This window comes from Panthera pardus, unplaced genomic scaffold, assembly GCF_024362965.1.
Source record: "Panthera pardus isolate Hobbes unplaced genomic scaffold, ASM2436296v1 HiC_scaffold_8, whole genome shotgun sequence".
NCBI lineage: Eukaryota > Metazoa > Chordata > Mammalia > Carnivora > Felidae > Panthera > Panthera pardus.
The window spans coordinates 54,466,787-54,486,548 of record NW_026527013.1 but is presented as its reverse complement, the minus strand read 5'-3'; the positions used below and the strand labels follow the sequence as shown (position 1 = coordinate 54,486,548).

General features: G+C 41.1%; 2 protein-coding genes across 10 annotated transcripts in view; one reads left to right on the top strand and one right to left on the bottom strand.

The window, feature by feature from the left end:
* Nucleotides 1-9,584, bottom strand: part of IFT122 (intraflagellar transport 122) — a 72,252-nt gene extending 62,668 nt beyond the window's left edge. The window contains exons 1-3 of one of the 4 annotated variants that reach the window (XM_053898408.1): nucleotides 9,437-9,584; nucleotides 2,046-2,112; nucleotides 616-700 (exon numbers count right to left, since the gene is read on the bottom strand). In XM_053898408.1, coding sequence (XP_053754383.1) covers nucleotides 616-700; nucleotides 2,046-2,112; nucleotides 9,437-9,477 — 193 coding nt within the window. In that variant the 5' untranslated portion in view covers nucleotides 9,478-9,584. The remainder of the gene's footprint in view (nucleotides 1-615; nucleotides 701-2,045; nucleotides 2,113-9,436) is intronic. The other 3 variants (XM_053898407.1, XM_053898410.1, XM_053898409.1) reach the window with 3 other exon arrangements.
* Nucleotides 9,585-9,755: 171 nt separating this feature from the next.
* MBD4 (methyl-CpG binding domain 4, DNA glycosylase) lies at nucleotides 9,756-18,855 on the top strand. 6 transcript variants are annotated; one of them, XM_053898405.1, is made up of 8 exons: nucleotides 9,756-10,058; nucleotides 11,074-11,300; nucleotides 11,902-12,740; nucleotides 15,451-15,522; nucleotides 15,600-15,734; nucleotides 16,848-16,997; nucleotides 17,497-17,600; nucleotides 18,512-18,855. In XM_053898405.1, exons 1-8 carry the CDS (start codon nucleotides 9,966-9,968, stop codon nucleotides 18,587-18,589), a joined length of 1,698 nt encoding a protein of 565 aa, XP_053754380.1. In that variant the 5' UTR covers nucleotides 9,756-9,965; the 3' UTR covers nucleotides 18,590-18,855. The 6 variants fall into 6 exon arrangements, with proteins under 6 accessions (XP_053754380.1, XP_053754379.1, XP_053754378.1 ...); XM_053898404.1 differs by having other exon boundaries at nucleotides 15,448-15,522; XM_053898403.1 differs by having other exon boundaries at nucleotides 11,902-12,764.
* Nucleotides 18,856-19,762: the final 907 nt, after the last annotated feature.

Genomic DNA, 19,762 nt, shown 5'->3' with positions numbered 1-19,762 from the left:
TTAAAAATATAAATCAAATCAGATCTCTCCTCTGCTCAGAAGTCTTTAGTGGTTCCCCATTTTCACTGAGAATCTAAGTCAAAGTCCTTATAACAGCCAACATGATCTGGCCACCCCATCCATACCTATTACCTCTCTATCCTTATCCCCTACTGTTCCCCCTGACTCACTCCACGAAAGCCCCTGGAAGGCACACTCCCACCTGAGAGCCTTTGCTATGGTTTTTCTTCTTCTGGATGCCCACTATCAGAATCTCACTGCCTCTCCACCTTCAAGACTTTGCTCATCTGTCCCTATCTTAATAAGCCCACCGTCACCACCCTTTCCTTTCCCATACCCATCCCCTGCCCCATCCAGCATTCTCAACTCCCCTTATTCTGCCCTACTTCCAGCATACTGTTTAATTTACTTCATTATCTCAAGCACCTAGAATAATACCTGGCACATAGATGGCCCTTATTGACTTGAATGATTGAAATAAAGTAAGAAACTTAACTATCTTCTGTGATTGTGAGTTGTATGTCAGCTTACTAACACTAATTAAGGAGTGACTAAGGAGAAAAATGGCAGCTATGAGACCATTACAGAGGGTATAAAACCAGAGCAGCCTCTTACCATCCTTTGCATACGCCACACAGTACACAGTATCTTTGTGTCCCTTTAGGGGCTGAAGTAAGGTGCCATCAGAGGTGTCATAAACCTGGCAAAAAGACACAAAATTACACATTATCCACATGACATCTATTAGTCAGAATTCCTGCAGGTTGCTGCTGCTTTTTGTTGTTGTTGTTGTTTAAATGACAAAACATTTGTCAATATTCTAAATTTGCATCAAGTAAAAACTACACCAAAAAAACCCAGAAAGAATGTGACTCTAAGTGGAGAAACACAAAAAGTAGAGGTCCCAACTCTGTGAATTACATGGCCAGGAACATATCATTAATTCTTGAGAAATAGAACTTCACTCTGTGGAACTTCACTACAAAGTTCATTCATCTTATGTGAATTTGGATATATGACCAATCAAGCTAAACCCTCCCAAATAAAGCCAACACACACAAAGAGTCAGCTACAACATGATTAAATTTTAGTTCTAGCCTGACTCCAGTATCAACATAATAGAGAAATGTTTCATATTTGCTATCAAGAGTTTGAAAGTCATAGACCTGAACTCCAGGTTTACAAATCAGAGGAAATATTATAAAACCCAGCTGTAACATGGATTTAGGATATTTTGTAGCACTGTAACATCTATAAATGTGTGGATATTTAAAAAACACACTATCTGAGTAATCAAGGCAAAACCCTCCAAAAACAGTGTTAGAGAAGATAACCTATGAAAAAAAAGTAAAAGAATTTGGATTGTTTACCCTGGCGAGAAGAAGTCTGCAGAACAATGTAACCAAGGCTTTAAGATTATGTAGTTACCATAAAGAGAATGGAGATCAGTCAGTCTGCATATCTAGAGACAACAGAGCAAGGGGAAGTGGACTTACGCAGGAGGAAGGAGAGATCATACAAAGGTTTTTAGGTCAAACATAAAGAGTCCTCTGAAAATTACTTTTATATACTGGGATAAGTTCCAGACTAGCTATATTCTTTGAAAATATGAAAAAAGGACAGCATCCATATGGAATTGTTTAGGTAGGCCAATGCCTAAAAGTTGGGGTCAAGCTATCTGGCTTCTCAGGGAGGGAACCCCTTCAGTCTTGTTGCTTAAATTTTTCAGGGGGACAAAATGTGAACTGACACTAGCCCAGTTTCAAAGGCATTTTGATTAATTGTTTTCAACTCTTTCATGGGTGTCTCAAAGTAAAAAGGGAAAGATTAATGACTCCAAAGGAGGTATTGTTCACAGGTTCCTATCTGATAGACAGTTTACTTACCTGTTTTAAATAGCCCATTTCCTTCCCTATTAAAAAGTAATGACTGGTTTTTCCGCCCTTGACTTTTTTATCTTAAAAAATAAAGGGTCAAATTTCAGAGCACTTACAAGAGGGAGAGGGAAAAAAGCACTTAAAAAGGAAACTCAGACAAAATCCTACCAGTAATCTGTTTCCTGCAGCCAAAATCAGTTGCGTTCCATCGGGCTTAAATGCGAGGTCATATATACTAAACAGGAGACAAGACAAGACAAAAGGACAATTAGGAACCAAAAGGATGAGGTCTGCTAATGGCCAGGAAAGCAAACTTTATTTCCATTATGAAATACTGCTTGTGTATGAGAGAGAAAAATAATGGCTAAGAATTGCATTTGGTTGCAAATTCCGTTCAGCCACCGCACCTTGGCAGTCCATTCAATCACGATTTACTTGGCAGTTAGCTTCATGTCCCAGTTTCCACTTGTCCAGACGCCAGAGATGATTCAAAGGGTCAACAGTTGAAGGCACTAACTCTCCTATAAAGACTACACAAACTGAGAGAATGCGTGAGGGTTACTAAATCCGCATGTCTCTGAAAAACTGGTCATTTATTAAAATATCATTACTGGGGCGCCTGGGTGGTTCAGTCGGTTGAGCATCCGACTTCCGCTCAGGTCATGATCTCACAGTCTGTGAGTTCAGGTCCCGCGTTGGGCTCTGTGCTGACAGCTCAGAGCCTGGAGCCTGCTTCGGATTCTGTGTTTCCCTCTCTCTCTGCCCCTCCCCCACTCACGCTCTGTCTCTCTCTGTCTCAAAAATAAATAAAAACATTAAAAAAATAAATAAAATAAAAATATCATTATTATTTCCAACCAACTGGATATTTAATAAATGCCTTTTAGGTGCTAGGCAATAGTAACTGATACAAAATGAGTAAATCACATTCGCTCCCTGCCCTCAAAGAAATCCCATCCACTGGGAAGATATGACTCAGACACATTCACAAAGAACTACCATATGTCATCAACTCTGAAGCATACATTTTTTTCACATTTTAAAATCTCTGAGGTTGGGGGCGGAGGGTGTGCCTGGGTGGCTTGGTTGGTTAAGCATCCGACTCTTGATTTCAGCTCAAGGTTCATGAGTTCAAGCCCCGCATCAGGCTGTGCACTGACTTAACGAAGGCTGCTTGGGATTCTGTCTCCCTCTCTCTATCCCTCCCCTGCTTGTTCTCTATTTCTCTCAAAATAAAATCTCTGAGGTTATGTATCTTATAATTGATGATGTGTCAGCTTAACTGGAAGCATTTTTTGGTTTTTTAGTGGTACTTAAAATAACGGTATTTTACAATCAGTGACCTCTTAGATTAGATGACTACAGAATAATACTGTGTAAAGGTTTTAGGAGATACATTAAAACATATATTACAGGATTCAAATGAGGAAGATGCAGAAAAGATTTGGAGAAAGGATGAGAAAAAGCTTCATGAAGAAAAAAGTATGTGAGAAAAATAGGGCTTTTGAGACATGCAGGAGGAGATTTGGAGGGTACAGCATTTCAGGCAGAGAAAACAGAACAAGCAAAGACATGAAGGTGGGGAATAGCATATAATCTAAATAATCAAATTTGACTGAAACTTTGGCTATATGTAAGGCAGTAGGGGGAGATCAGGCTAGAAAAACAACAGGCTGGGGCCATATTGCAATGATTCTTGAATGCCCTCGGCAGGGGATTTCATTAGTTCAGGTGACTCTAGTAAAAATGTGCTAGATAGCACTGCCAAATCAGCCTACTGCAAAGGTTTAGCATGGGATAAATTCACCTGATACCTGAAGTCATCTAGAAATACAGACCCCGGGTAAGAGTACTTGGAGCATTTTGCAGAGATACTCTGTGCTGAGCTCTTCCAATGCATTATTTCATTTCATCCTCACAATTCTATGAAGTAAGAATTATTACTCGGTTTTGTAGTTGAGGACACCATAGCTCAGAGGAATCAACTATCCCACCCAACATTACACGACCAGCAAGTGGCAGGGCCAGAATTTCAACTTGGGTCTGACTGTAGAGTCTGTGCTATACTACCTTCTACTCTCTACCTTCTACTTGAACTATTGTCAAATATGACAAATCTCTGTTATCTTTAATACTTTAACAATAACAGTGGATAACATTTATTAAGTACATTTATTTACTATGTGTGCAAGTACAATTTAAATGTTTTACATGTATCAGCTCACTTACCCCTCACAACCCTATACCTATTTCACAAATGAGACAAATTAAGACGGAGAAGCTAAATAACTTGCCAGGAAATATACTGCTACTGAGTGGAGGTGGAACCAGAATTCAAACCCAGGCAGTCTGTCTCCAAAGCCCAAGATCTAACCACTATGATCTGTGGCCCTTATTTTCATTATTATTAGCATATGTCACAGTCGATAATATAATAGCAACAGTTTCCATGCTTTATCAATGGGGGGAAAAAAGGCATTACATGTAGAATCCAAAAAAAATTTTATATAGGTTCTGTGGACAACAACAGCCTCCTTTAATAAAAATAATTTTTAAAATAATAGTAATTCTTCACATATATTCAACAGCTGGCTGATGAATATTACACCCTTTCCAGTTAGGCATCCCTCTTGATAGAAGCAAACACAGACACTGAGTTCTTCAGCTTCCTCCTATTAGTTGGTAACAGATCTGGGCCTGTTTCCTGGGCTTTCTTTCTCTGAACCTATGGGGAAATGTGCTTGGCATGTATCACACTGAGGGGAAACAGGGTGGTAAAATGAAAATCAGAAGGGAGTTGGGGCTAGAACTGATGCCCTGTCCAAGCTTTAGTCCTCACCTACAACACAAGGCAAGAGAGCTGCCATCCCACCTCTGAGTGCACAGGCCACCCATGTGCAAGCACCTGACACCTGTGGGTTACTGTGATGAGGTACCAGATTTTGGAAAGGATCTGCACCACTCTTCTACAGTCATCCGTGGTCCTGTGGCTCCCTTTCTGCAATGTAGATAATCTAAGCTCATTAAAGTGGTTCCTGTGGGGATCTTCTTCATAAGGATCATTTGGGGTTGAATTCTCAGAAAATCATTTGAGTGTCTGATTTGGGCCAAGTCTTAAACTGTCTTCCTCTCAGATATGAAAATTCATTTTCTCTAAATGTCTTGAAATTTGGGGCGCCTGGGTGGCTCAGTCAGTTAAGTGTCCAACTTTAGCTCAGATCATGATCTCCTAAGTCCAGAAGTTCAAGCCCCACATCTGGCTCTGTGCTGACAGCTTGGAGCCTGGAGCCTGCTTCTGATTCTGTGTCTCCACCTCTCTCTGCCCCTCCCCTGCTCACACTTTCTCTCTCTCTCAAAATTAAACATTAAAAAAATGGGGGGGGGGCACGCCTGGGTGGCTCCGTCGGTTAAGCATCTGACCTCGGCTCAGGTCATGATCTCACAATTCATGAATTCGAGCCCCACATCAGGCTCTGTGCTGACAGCTCAGAGCCTGACGCCTGTTTTGGATTCTGTGTCTCCCTCTTTCTCTGTTCCTCCCCTCCCGCACTCTGTCTCTCTCTCTCTGTCTCAAGAATAAAGATTTAAAAAAAATTTTTAAATTTTTTTAAATCAAATATTTAAAAATAAATAAATAAAAAATAAATAAACGTCTTGAATTTTGCCTTCCTAAAGTACAACATAATGTTCAATTTACCCCAATCTAAACTCTTAAGGTACTTAGGATCTGTATAATTTATCATAGCTCTGAATTACATAATCGTCTATATTTTACACTGTTTCAAATACTATCTTGTCCCCTTAATTACAGTCAATTATAGTCCCCTGCAGTTTAAGGGCAAGGACCCCATTTTAGACATTTATGGGCCTTTGGTGCATGGCATGGTCCTAGACACAAAATGAATATAACCAACAACCTGACAATGTTTTATCTTGAACCCTTCAGACTTTAATTACATCATGAGACTATGAAACCAAATAAAGGAAACCTCATTTAAAATGGAGCTAGGAGGCCAGAAGGGGGAGCTCTCATGGTGTACCTTTATTGCAGCCCTTTGAAGACTCAACAGGAAGAAGCTTATGCCTCATCACCACCCTAGATGAAGGAAGATTTTTCTCCTTGCCCAGCAACAGCCCAGCCAATGAGAGACTGTCACAACTCAGCCAATAAAAAGCCACTACACTTTGAGCTCCCAGTTTAATGGACTTTTTGTTTATAACAGCCCCTCCCAATTCCCCTTTTTCCTCTATAAAAGAGTGCTCCTCTGTTTTCTGGACTTACCTATGGTTCACCATAGCTTGCTTGTCCCAATTGCTGTCCTGCTTGCAACTGCTCTCCTACTCCTGAATAAACCCACTTTGCTGGCAAAATAACTGGCTGTTTTATTTTCAGGGTTGACAAGAGCACAGAAATTCAGAATTGGGAAAGACCCTAGAACTTGTCATGTAGTCCAACTCCCCCACCAAGGCAAGAATTCCCTATGGATGGCCATCCAGCCTCTGAACACTCCCAGGGTTGGAGAAGTCACCAGTATGCAGAGTTTATTACACTACAGGATGGCTCTCTCTACCCATCTGCCACCTTTTATGAGAAAGATACATTATCAAATTACATTGCAGAGAGACAGAGAGCAAGTCCTGCAAATTGTCCTCTGCCAACTTTGTGCCCACCGCACTGTAAATGAAGTCCCAAGGTCAAGGTGCCTCTCCAAATCCTGCCCAACCTGACCCACCCCAACTTACCTGCTTGGAATCTTAGACAAATTATGTTACTTTAAGTCTCAGGTTCTTCACCTGTAAATAGGGTAATTATTCTAACCTCATAGGTTGTGTGGAGGTTAAATAAAATAATGCGTGTAAACACTGTCTGGCCTATAGCAAGTACTCACTAAATATGAGCTAGTACGACTGAAGGGTAATAGCAGATGCTGTCCTTACTGGAATAAGGCAGTCTAGCCAGAAAAGTCACCATGGTTGAGGGAAACCTGGAGCAGTGGTTTTAAGGAAAAAATGAGGGAGTTCAGAGAATAAGACAGCATCTAGGAAGGAGCTTTGGATAGAAAAATGGAGATTTCAGCTGAACTGGAAAGCATAAATTTAAATGTTAGCAAGCAGTGGGGGAGGAGGGATGGTAACAGGACCACCTAGTTAAATGCACAATCTGATTCAGAAGGGAAATGGGAGTCAATCTAGGATTATGCAAAGTAGAATAATGGATCACAGCAGCAGGACTCAAAAAAGAGAAATCCTCCTGCCATGGGAAGGTTAGACTGGAAGCAAAACAGCAGACCAGGAGACAGTGGCTGGTTCAGTTGTGGAGGACTAATCTTAGATATTTGGGATCTCTTAGATCTACTACCTATTTTTTTAAATAGTTTTTGTTTTGCTTTGTCTTATTCTGGGCTACCAGCTGGCATATGTTGCTGCCACCAAGATCGCTGGTCTATAGAACCCCTACACTGCCTATTCTAAACAGTTGTTTTCAAAGCTGTAATGGGCCAAAACCCAAATAACCAACCTTCATTCATCATTCTTTCACTCATTCATTAATTCATGAATACATATATCCATCAAATAGTCACACCAACCACTGATTTGTCTAAGCTCTGGAATATGCCTTTGAAATGAATAAAAAGTAGCCATTGCTTCTGAAGGGTTTATAGACTTCTGGGATAACGGATTCACAAATAACTCTCATACTAGACAGATTCTAAGTACCACAAGAGAGGAATGAACAAAATCTATGCCTAGGGTTGAAAACTGGGAGCAAATCAGGCTGTATTTGGCCAGCAACTGTTTTGTTTGGCTCACATGGTGTTTTATTTCAGTTTTTTTAAATTAGTTGCCAACACTTAAAAATTAGGGCATTTCACATAAAAATCCGTAGCTTCTGGTGGAAACAGGAAGATCTGAGCACTCGAGGCCAAATTCCTGCAGGGGAGTAATTGGCAGGAGCTGAGCAGCAGCTGCCCCTTTTAGGCAGAGCATGAGATCTCTAGTTTGCCACACTCCTTGCCATTCCCTCTTACTCCCTGACCTCAAAGCCAAATGTTCAGTTGCTAGTTTTCAGCAGCTTTATAAGAAAAAAGTAAAAAGAATTTTTTAAGCTCAATTTTCTATTAAAAGAAGTGAAAGATATACTGCGAAGGCTATCTGTTTCAAGAGAAATGGGGTGTAGAAAAGCAGAATCCTCCTAAGACAGACAGGCAATTCTGTGAGTTTAAGATGCAAATAAACACCTCCCATGATACTGCCTGCCTGACTCCTGCAGGCATTTGAGTTTGCAGTCTCTGTAACATGAAGAAAATTAATGTAGTAGCTAACAAACAGCACTGGCTCTGGAGTGAGGAAAAAAGCTGGCTCCACCACTCATTCACTGTGTGACCTTGGCAAATTAATGACCCTCTCTGTGCTTCAGTTTCATGTAAAACAGAGGTAATTACAGTACCTACCTCAGAGGAATGTTGTGAAATGACTGAGATAAAAGACATAATTCTCAGCCAGTGCCTGGCACATAGTAAGCGTTAGCTATTACTAGTGCAGAATACAGAAGAGGGAGAAACCATCTCTGAAGGGAGCCTTACAGAATGTTCCGAATTTCAGTGTGAGGAAATGAGAAAAGAAGGCATGCTAGCTTCACACAGAAGAGACTAAGCAAAGACAGAGAGGGAATGGCAAGGGCCCTGTTCCAGTGGCCAAAACAAAGGCTGCACAATGAAGCTTGAAAAGACCATCTAGGAAGATTTCTAAAGTCAGACTGAGGAGAACGATCCAGTAAGTCAGCATTTCCCAAAATGTTTCATTGTATGATGGATTTCGATGATAAAAATGGAATAGAACATTAACATCCGCTCCTAAGGCGAGAAAGTCATTCTCTGGTGATTCTCTTTCAAGCCTTCTAATTAAGCACAGGAGAAAGTCTTGGTTTGACGCTATTCATCTCCAGCACCTCTCTGACGGCGCTGGATAAATTTCCTTCCAGTTTTCCAGACTATAGACCAGGGGCTTAAAGGATTCCTAGTTGCCAGTATCCAGCTACAACTTAATAATACCGTTTTGTTTCTCGCTGCTTTAAGTTTCACAGTTATCTCAAAGCAAGTGGTACTGATTTTCAAATACGGATCAATAGTTTCCTTGTAAAATCATATTTGAGTGAAAGCAAGTGAGACAATTTAGAGAAAAAACGCCAAGGAAACAAGAGTATGGGTAACATGTGGATGTGGCAAAGATCGTGACGTTCGAGAAACACTGCCGTGGGTGTAAGCTGAACCCAGAACGGACTTGGACAGGGCCAGACATTGATTCTGTCTGTGTAAAACGGCCTCGACAGGCCACTACCTCACGCGTGGTACACCCCCTTGCTCCCGCGCCAGGCCTCAGTTTCTCCATCCGCAAAGGGGTGGGAGGGCGACCCTGCAGTCGCGCAGACCCGGGGTTCAGTGCCTTCAGCCCAGGCCGCAGGCCCGTTGCCCTTGGCAACCACGGGGGTTCCCGCAACGGTTCCCGCACCCCCGCCAGGGCTCGGCCTCCCGCTCCTCCCGGACCGCCCCGCTCCTCACCAATGCTCGGCTTTATCTCTCCACGTCAACACGGCCCTCATCGTGGTTTCCCTCACGCCTCAAGCCCCTCCTCCCGCTTCAGTAACAGGCCCTATTCCCCTAACGGCTTTCGTTACTGCGCTACCCCTGGCAACACACATGCGCAGTGAGCCTCGTGCGCGCGGCTGAGTTCCAAGTGCGCAGGTCTAAATGGAAAGGCTTAAGAAAGAAGCAAAAGCGTAGATGGAACGGGGCCTAAAAGGTGTCTGCGCGACTAGCGCTCGCTCTACTGGTCCGAACGCGCGGAAGGCGGTACGTCTTCCTCAACGAAGGATTTGATTGGCTGAGCCGTGGAAATGGCGCCTGTGGCTGAGGGGGAGGTGAGGGAGCTGCGGTGGGATCTGACGGACATTCACTCTCTTCGGCTTTGGTTTCAGCTTTGCTCTGCGAGCTGAAGAAGCTTTCGCATCTTATTCTGCTCCACTCCTTGGTTGTCGTACCCTCTTGGCCAGTTGCTGCCGCGGGAGACCCCTTGAAGGGCACGGCTAGGATGGAGAGTCCGAGCCTGCGGGACTACGGAGCTGCCCGCTCGGTCACTTCCAGTGAGCGCCTAGACCCAGACCAGCCCAGTGACCTCCGGCAAGTCATTGTCCCCTTTCGGGACTCATTTTCACCAACTATAAAAGGGGAGCGGGCTGGGGTGGATAGAAGGCTGGTGGTCCTTTCTAACCTAGGATCGACAGAGCTCGAGACCCACAGGGTTAGTTTACTCGGAGCAATGGCTGTGGCTCAGATATTCTATGTGAGGTTCAGCCCTAGGGTGCTCCCTACTTCGTTACCCGAAATGACGAGGGAGGTGGAAGGAGCAGGGAGGTTTTGTGCAAGGGGAGCAAGGAGAGATCTGCTTGGGTTGCAGGGTCCCAGGAAAACCTTGCAGGAGATGTCACGTTAAGCAGCCAGCGCCGCTGACCCCAAAATGGAAGTCCTATAGGAAGTTCCAGAGGAAGCCACAGTCTTGTTTCGAGTACAGTACTTGTATATGTGAGATACGGGGTTAGGATGATTTATCTACTGATTTGTTTTTTTCAAAATTTAATCCCCAGAACTACCTTTAAGAAAGTATTACCTCCTTTTTACAGGTGAAGAAAGGAGACTTTAAGAGGTTAAGTAACTTGCTCTTGGATGCATAGCTGGTAAATCGCAAGAGCTGCGATTTGAACCCAGTTCACTGACTTTAAAGTTTGTGCTGTTTTCATCAGGCTTCAGTTTCCTTATTCCTAAAATGTGAACTATATAATTTCTTAAGACCCACCCAAACCCCCAAAATTATTAACCCCAAAATATTTCAGAAGAACTTGGTTCTAATTCTAGTTACTAACTCTTGCTTAGTTTCCCTATTTGTAGAAAACAATCTGGGTTAGATACCTCTATAGATTATACAGAGATTTCCAATCGTTTTTAACCCATGTTGCAGGACAGAGAGATAATCACATAGCATAAGACTGGTCCATACTGATTTTAATCTCTCCTATAATCTAAATAGTCCATATGGTTCCTGCTCTGTCATGGATTGAAATTGAATAAGCAGAGGAAAATAAATTTTAAGTAAGCCAATCACCTGTACTTTGTTTTTGTTTTTTGTTTGTTTGTTTAGTAAGAAAGATGTTACTCTGGAATTGGAAAGAGTGGGAGAAGATGAAAAGCAAATGGTGATAAAAAACAGCAGTGAGTGGAATCCCCTGCTGCAAGAATCCATTGCTTCCAGTCAGATTGGTGGTAGTACAATGACAGAATGCCGTAAGTCTGTCCCATGCGGATGGGAAAGAGTTGTGAAGCAAAGGTTATCAGGGAAAACAGCAGGAAGATATGATGTATATTTTATCAGGTGAGCATACAATGTGGTACCGATAGCACAGCCAAATCATTTTATCTAGATAGGTAGCAGGAAAGCATAACAAGAACTTGGCTTTTTTCTATTTTTATCATAACAGCCATTATGGATTCTGTTCTTTGAGTGTCACAGGTTAGTTATATCAAGTGATTTGGGAACAAGTACGTACTACATACTTCTACTTCAAATGGGTGCCTTTAAATTTGTAAGTTTGTAAATATTTATAAAATTATACTATCATAGAGAAAACTATTTAGAAGTACCACTTTATCACTTTTTTTAAATTTTAAATGACAAATACCCATGGCAGAGAGAGAAAGAGTACATGCAAGTGGGGGAGGGGAAGAAGGAGAGAGAGAATCTTAAGCAGGCTCCACGCCCAGCGTGGGGCTTGATCATGACCTGAGCTGAAATCAAAAGTTGGACGCTTAGCAAACTGAGCCACCCGGGCACCCCGTGCTTTTTAAATTTTCAATGACAAATACCCATAGCAACATTTGGAAATTATTAACTAAAAATCTGAAATGTGGTCCAATTCTTTGTAAAACTCACTTTTATTTACTACCAATAAGTTTTCTTTAATATCATTTTCTAGCCCACAAGGACTGAAGTTCAGATCCAAAAGTTCACTTGCTAAATATCTTCACAAAAATGGAGAGACTTCTCTTACACCAGAAGATTTTGATTTTACTGTACCTTCTAAAAGGGGCATCAAGGCCAGACATAAAGATAACAACATAGCGCCTCTGACATCCCAAATGCAAAATGAAAGGAGCAATTCAAACTGGAACCTCAGGACACGAAGCTGGTGGAGAAAAGGTGTCTTTCCCCTGCCAAGTGGTACTTTGGAATCGCAAAATAGCAGAGGACCATCTAACTTTAAAGAAGATGAGGGTGTTAATGATGTTGACTCCAGAAAGGTTAGAAAGTCCAAACGAAAGGTGACTATTTTAAAAGGAATTCAAATTAAGAAAACTAAAACAGGGTGCCAGAAGGGTCTTCCCGAGTCTACTCAAAGTAATAGGAAAAGAGAATCTGAATATAATAAGGCAGATGCTGAAAGTGAACCTGTTGAGCAAAGAAGTCAGCTTGATAAAACTTTCTCCATTTCTGATGCTGGAGCAAGCAACAAGACCCTCAGTGTAACCAATGAAGAAAAGAGAATTGTAAAAGAAAAATCACTGAGTTCAGGATCAAACTTTTGTTTTGAACAAATAACTCCTGGCATCATAAACAAATTATGTTCAACCGAAGAAGCAGAACACAGCAAGAAGTGTGAGGAAACCTTTTTAGAATCTGAGGAAATAAGAACAAAAGTAGAAGCTGGGGAAAGGAAGGAACATTTGCATGCTGACATTTTAAAATGTGGCTCTGAAATGGATGACAACTGCTCACAAACGGAGAAAGACTCTATTTCTGTGAAAATATGTCAAGGTATTCAGAGCGCTGAAGCAGCTGGTAAACATGTGATGAGTTTATACTCCCAGACAGTATATTTCATGCCGGTACCCAGTTAGGATGTGGGAATAGAACGAAGAAATAGGGCCAAATATCAGATATGTCCTACCAGTTGTTCCTAGTACCTCTGTTAACCAATCTTCAAACCCATGGCATAGAGGGAACTGGCTGGCTACTGCCTTGATACCCCCAGCAAAGGAGAATTGTGCCATTAACAGCTGCTACCATCTCTCCCTGGTTCAACAGCAGGGACTCTCCCCGACAGTGCATTCCCTTCTTCCCATCTTCTTTCCAGCCAATAATATTACAACTTTAGGGAAAATAAAAAAGCTCCACTTGAGAAAAGGTTTGGGGAAGAATCTTGATGTGCATAAACTGGTTGTGAATAGTCAGTGTCTACTCTTTTGCACCCCTTCTGTTACTTATCACTGATGTGTGACTTCCAATTTCATTTCGTACATATCATAGTCATTTTTATCTTCTATTATAATGTAATGCTTCTCTAAAATGCTTTAGAGCTCTAAATAATTCAAGACTAATCACATAGTTCATCTATTATTTGTAATATGCTCTTAATACAGAGTTCAGAGCTTAGTAGTTTTGCCTTTATAATACCTCAGTGAATAAGAAATAAAAAGAAGACCTTTTGAGTAGCCCTGTATTATATATTCATTATGCCATTATGGCATAATGAATAACTCCTTTAAAGAAGAAGAATTTTACTTAAAGTCCTATGGGGAGACAGCCTGGACAAATGGTAGAACAGGGTTAGACTTGATTCCTGTTCTCAGCCCTACTCATGGTTTTATGTCTTTGCTGTGCCTGGAATTCCTTTATCTTTAATAGAAGCTGAACCATATATACCTAGGAAGTGCTTCATATATACGTAGGACAAGCCTGTCCTTTAAAGACTTCAAGCTTCTTAGAATCTTAAGGTTTATGTAGCTTTATTGCTAGTATAATGGGTAAATAAAATATGAAAAACATCCTTTTGTGACCAAAATGGAAGTATCCTATTTGTAAAGAAGTCTAGTTCTCAACACCAGGTGAAGTAGCCTTAGTTTAAGAGGTGTCCAATGGAATAGTAAAGACTTTCCCATTGGCTTAGTTGGAAATTACCAGGTAAACCGAGCTTCAGTCTCCTAATAATAAAAGAGGCTAGTTAATAATTATTTGTAAGAGCCCACAAAAGAAATGGAACTAATAAGAGCAGTTTCCTTTGTTCTCTTTTTTGACTTTATATTAGGCTTTGCCTATTCAAAATAGAATAGCAAAAAACAGCTGATTATCTTGAGAGCTGGATACCTATCCCAATCTATAGTCGATCCCATTCTCATTTTGGGATGGCTGTTTTATTTTATTTTTTTAACTTTTTTATTAAGTAATCTCTATGCCCTAGGTACCTGGGTGGCTCAGTCAGTTAAGTGTCCAACTTCCACTCAGGTCATGATCTCATGGTTCATTGCTTGGAGCCCTGTGTGGGCTCTGTGCTATCAGCCTAGAGCCTGCTCTTGATTCTGTGTCTCCCTCTCTTTTGGCCCTCCCCTCCTTGTGCACTGTCTGCCTATCTCTCTCTCTCTCTCTCTCTCAAAAATAAACATTTAAAAAAGTAATTTCTGTGCCCAACGTGAAGCTCAAAAACTCATGACCCTGAGATCAAGAGTCTCATGCTCTTCCTGACTGAGCCAACCAGACACCCCAGGATGGTTGTTTAATTTCTAAGCCTTAGTTTGTTTATCTATAAAATGGAGGTAATAATCCTCACCAGTCCTGTGTTTCACATCAAGAATATTACAAAGTAAAAGGAGAAGTGAAAAAGATGGCTCACGCTATACAAATAGCAAGATATTATTAACAGACATTCAAATTTAGAGGGTAACCTTATGGAGAGTATTAAATCTGATGATTTTAAAAACTTGGGAAGCCCAATAATGCTGGTCAAATGGTCTTTCTTAAATTAACTGAGCTTCCCAGTAGACAGTGGTCAGTATTCCAAGGTCCAAATCAGGTTTTTCGGCAGGTTCTGTTTTGTCTGGGTCCTTTCTTTAAGCGTAAAGTGTTCACCACAGAAATTTTGGAAAATATAGAAAATTAAAGGAGAAAAGAACAATTAGCAATAACCATTATACCGGTTTGGTTTTTTACATTCTAATCTTTTTTTTTCTTTTTTTATTAAATTGGGATCATATGTAGAATATTGCGTTTTTATTTAAAAGTTAAGAACATGGGGGAAGCTATTCATGATATAGTCTCAAAATGGTTTAATGACCACATTGTACAAGTATGTCCTAATTTAAAATATTCCATATTCTAATTTTTCAGTACTAAGAACTCTGAGCATGTCTTAGAATACTAGTGTAACACAGTGGTCAAAGTTACGGACTCAGGAGCCAGACTGCCTAGATTTGAATTTCAACTCTGTCACTAGCTGTGTGACCCTGAGCAGTTTACTTAGTTTCTCTGTACCTCCGTTTCCTTATTTGTAAGGTAAAAGTAAATAGTACCTAGCTTGTAGGTCCATAGTATTAAATTGGTTAATTTTTGTAAAGTGCTTTGCTTAGAACAGTACCTGGCACGTACTAAATGCTTTATAATAGTAGTGTGTTATTGTTATTTGTACCCCTGAGTATTTCTTTAGCCTAAGCCATAGCTTCTATAAACAATGTTCACCCTTCCTTTTCAGAAGATACCATTCCACGGACACAAATAGAAAAAAGGAAAACAAGCCTATATTTTTCCAGCAAATATAACAAAGAAGGTATCCCTTTCCCAATCAGAAAATCCGATCTTAAGTCTGTTTCAGATGTTCAGCTCTGATGCAGTGTGTTTGTTTAGCCCTTAGCCCCCCACGACGCAAAGCCTTTAAGAAGTGGACACCTCCTCGGTCACCTTTTAACCTCGTCCAAGAAACACTTTTCCATGATCCATGGAAGCTCCTCATCGCTACTATATTTCTCAATCGGACCTCAGGTTTGTGGATTATTTTAATCTTTATCTTAGAGACAGTGCGATGAGGAGAAAGAACACTGGATTGATTAGGAGCCCTGGGTTCAAGTTGAACTTTGAGTCTGTGTGACCTCAGGCAAGGACTTCTTGCAGCCCTGCAGCTCTTCAGCTATGAGGAAGTTAGACTAGATGACAGCCAAAGCCTTTTTGGCACTAAGGAACAGATAGATTGTCATTTATTTTCTACTTCCAAACTAGTTTTGGTCATAGTGAAAATCAGTTACTTAACATTCTTCCACCCTCTGTCATGTGTAAAAGCATTTCTTTTTCATTGAATGCTTTCTTTAATGTCATTGGCACTTTGTGTTCTGTATGCTTTTATACTAGTTATCTGATGACTGGATTATTTGAAAACTAATATCATGCAGGGCGCCTGGGTGGCTCAGTTGGTTGAGTGTCCGACTTCAGCTCAGATCATGATCTCACGGCTCGTGAGTTCAAGCCCCGCATCAGGCACTGTGCTGACAGCTCAGAGTCTAGAGCCTGCTTCAGATTCTGTGTCTCTCTTTCTCTCTGCCCCTCCCCCACTCATGCTCTGTCTCTGTCTCTCTCAAAAATAAATAAGCATTCAAAAAAAATTTAAAAAAAAAAAAGAAAATTAATATCATGCAAGGCCAGGTATCAGCATGATTTAAACTCTTAGCCAAATCAGGGCGCCTGGATGGCTTAGTCGATTGAGCGGTCAACTTCGGCTCAGGTCATGATCTCGCGGTTTGTGAATTCTAGCCCTGCATCCAGCTCTGTGCTGACAGCTCAGAGCCTGGAGCCTGCTTCAGATTCTGTGTCTCCCTCTCTCTGACCCTCTCCCGTACATGCTCTGTCTCTCTGTCTCAAAATAAATAAATGTTAAAAAAAAAAAAATTTTTTTTAACTCTTAGCCAAATCGTCAGGAGTATTGGTTATTGACTCTGAAGGTGGTTACCAGTTCAAGTAATGGCTTCTCATCAGGGATTTAAAAAGGAAAACAAAACAAAACAAAACACAAACCCCTCTGTATGAGATTTCTAGAGAGGAAGTACCTGAACTTAAAAACAACCCATCAGGAGGCTTGTAATCACAGTTACTTTTACTTCCCAGGTAAAATGGCAATCCCTGTGCTCTGGGAGTTTCTAGAGAAGTACCCTTCCGCTGAGGTAGCAAGAACCGCAGACTGGAGAGATGTGTCAGAACTTCTTAAACCTCTTGGTCTCTATGATCTTCGAGCAAAAACCATTATCAAGTTCTCAGGTACTTTCCCATATACCCAAAGGAAAGAACATAAACTATGCCTATTTAAGAGAGTCAAACCTTAAACTTTAATGTTCTAGGATGCTATATTAATAGAGGTCATTCAGCTCAAGGGCTAAGAGCATGTGAAAACAATCCACTTGCCCCAAACCACAGTCTCCCACTGACCCAAGCAGTAAATCTTTGCTCAGCACTGGGGCAGGCCATCTAGGAAGGATGAAGAAGTCAGCAAAGCAGAAGGCCCTGTTGACCTCAGGGACTTTACCTTTGTCTAGTTAGCACAGCACAAAATCACAATGGTTACTAAGTGGCAGGTGAGAGGTTTAGACAGGGGTGTTGTGGGAATTCAGAAGAAAGAGCCATCAGAACTGGGGTTGTTAGGAAAGACTCTTTGCTGTCCCTTCCTGCCCTTCTCACCATCCAGCTCTGCATCACCACATATTTGGGGAAAGTATCTTTTCTAGAAGCTGACCTGATAAGTGAGGTTTTATCTTTGCAGATGAATATCTGACAAAGCAGTGGAGGTACCCAATTGAGCTTCACGGGATTGGCAAATATGGCAATGACTCTTACCGAATTTTTTGCGTCAATGAGTGGAAGCAGGTGAGGCCCACCCCCAGCCATAACATCTCCAGCACATTTTGTCTCTGAGGCAAAATACACCCATCCAATAGCCAAAACTGTTTCTTGGGCACATGTGCTGCCACCATCACAACTAGTTTTGTTCCAGGCTTGAGGGGCAGTGATGGCATGGGGCTGTTGGCAGAAGGGAGAGGATCCGTAGACACTCCCACCTCCATAAAGACTCCTTGGTGTGGCCTCTGACTGACCTCCAGCAGTTTATCACTTCTGGCCCTGTAATGTCATTCCTATTCATGTGTGGTCTCTAAGCCTGATGTGGTTCTCCTCCTGTCATAGTCATATTAGCCTTCAAAAATGACACCACTGAAGGAAAGCAGGCAGGTTTGGACTTGGAATATATGCTTGTGGGGGTTTCTCCTAGTGGTCCCAGACTGCTTTTACAGTAACTGGGCCCTACTTCAGCTACCCATTCAAATGAGTGTCCCCTGTCCACAGACATCCAGCGGGTGTCCTGGCAGCCGGTGGGTACTGCCAGGTGGCCTGGTACACTGCCCTCTTAGTCTGTGACTCACCCTGAAGCATTCAGCCAGTAGATCTGGCTAAGCCCATCCCTGCTCCTCCATTTATTGTGATAACTCTCAGGGTCTATAACCTTCTTCTGAAAAATGGCATATTAATACTTGACTCATGTTGTCACCAGCCCACGTGCTAGGTCATGTTAAAGATCAGTACTAAATTGGAAAGTACTTTGTGAAGGATTGCCTTAATGTAAGATAGAGTTTTAAGTACTCATGAATCTAATTAGGTTAAAGGTTTTAATTTGCAGGAATATTACAATAAGGTATTGTTCCCCTACTGTACCTTTGAAAGGCCCATTTTAAAAATGTATTTCTGACTAACTTCTGTCTCCCAATGTGTTGTATTTCTTCCAGGTGCACCCTGAAGACCATAAGTTAAACAAATATCATGACTGGCTTTGGGAAAATCATGAAAAATTAAGTCTGTCTTAAAATTGTTTGAAGTTTTCAAACTCAGTTTTTATATCTTTGTACTTAAGTAAGTTAAGAGCTCCATTAAGCACAGGCATATAGATTTTAGTTATTCCAACTAGAAACATGATACAGGTTTTCTTAATATGTGTAACACTGGTAGATCTTTGTTACTGAATGTACTAGAACATGTTTTGAGATTTTTTAAAAAATAAATTATTTGACAAGAAACCTAAAAATGTAAATGATTTTCCAATAATAAAATATGATTTGAAGTTGAAAAAAAATCTGTCAACTCTCAATTATACAAAGCAGATTTCTATCAATCTTGCTTAAGGAAAGATTAGACTTTCAGTTCTCTTTCAATAAAAATGGAATTACACAGTTGTTATGTAGGAAGCAATCAAAGAGTTTGCAACCAAAAATGTAAGAAAAGATATTACAGGGTATAATAGGCAGCTAATAATAGGCAATTAGTCTTTTTACTAAAAAAAGATAACAGTAAGTTACTTTTGTCATCATGTGTTCTTGATGACTCTGTGCTGGCTTTTAGTAATTAGAGATTGGACCCCAGCATCCAATTGATAACCTGTGATTATCTGCCTGCCATTTTGTTTCAGAGTATCAGCTTCTGGCTCATGCACCTTGACCCCATTGTGAAAGTTTTTAAGTTTTGTGCTGTTCTTAAAATTTTTTTTTTCAACGTTTTTTTATTTATTTTTGGGACAGAGAGAGACAGAGCATGAACGGGGGAGGGGCAGAGAGAGAGGGAGACACAGAATCGGAAACAGGCTCCAGGCTCCGAGCCATCGGCCCAGAGCCTGACGCGGGGCTCGAACTCACGGACCGCGAGATCGTGACCTGGCTGAAGTCGGAGGCTTAACCGACTGCGCCACCCAGGCGCCCCAGTTTTGTGCTGTTCTTAATACAGGCATCGTAATGTTGTAGCACAAATACTGAAACGTTTACCTTAGAAAGAACTCACCAAGCAACAACAACAAAAAAATCCCAAGTTACTAAGTCTCAATTACCAATTGCCATTTTAAGGTATAATTTGAAAATAAAATTGATTGAATAAATGAAAAATAAATTGTTAGGGAAACTACCTTTGTTGTAGGGTGGAATATGCTGCAGGGCTAGTGGGTTGTTTCCACATTAGTGAGCCAGTTTTAGTTTTTAGAGAGAGAGTTGAAT

Coding starts and splice junctions, on each gene's coding strand:
- MBD4 (XM_053898402.1), top strand. CDS start 9,966: ATGGAGAGTCCGAGCCTGCGGGACTACGGAGCTGCCCGCTCGGTCACT. Junction 10,059..11,073: donor AGCCCAGTGACCTCCGGCAA/GTCATTGTCCCC, acceptor TTGTTTAGTAAG/AAAGATGTTACTCTGGAATT. Junction 15,523..15,599: donor CAGCAAATATAACAAAGAAG/GTATCCCTTTCC, acceptor GTGTTTGTTTAG/CCCTTAGCCCCCCACGACGC.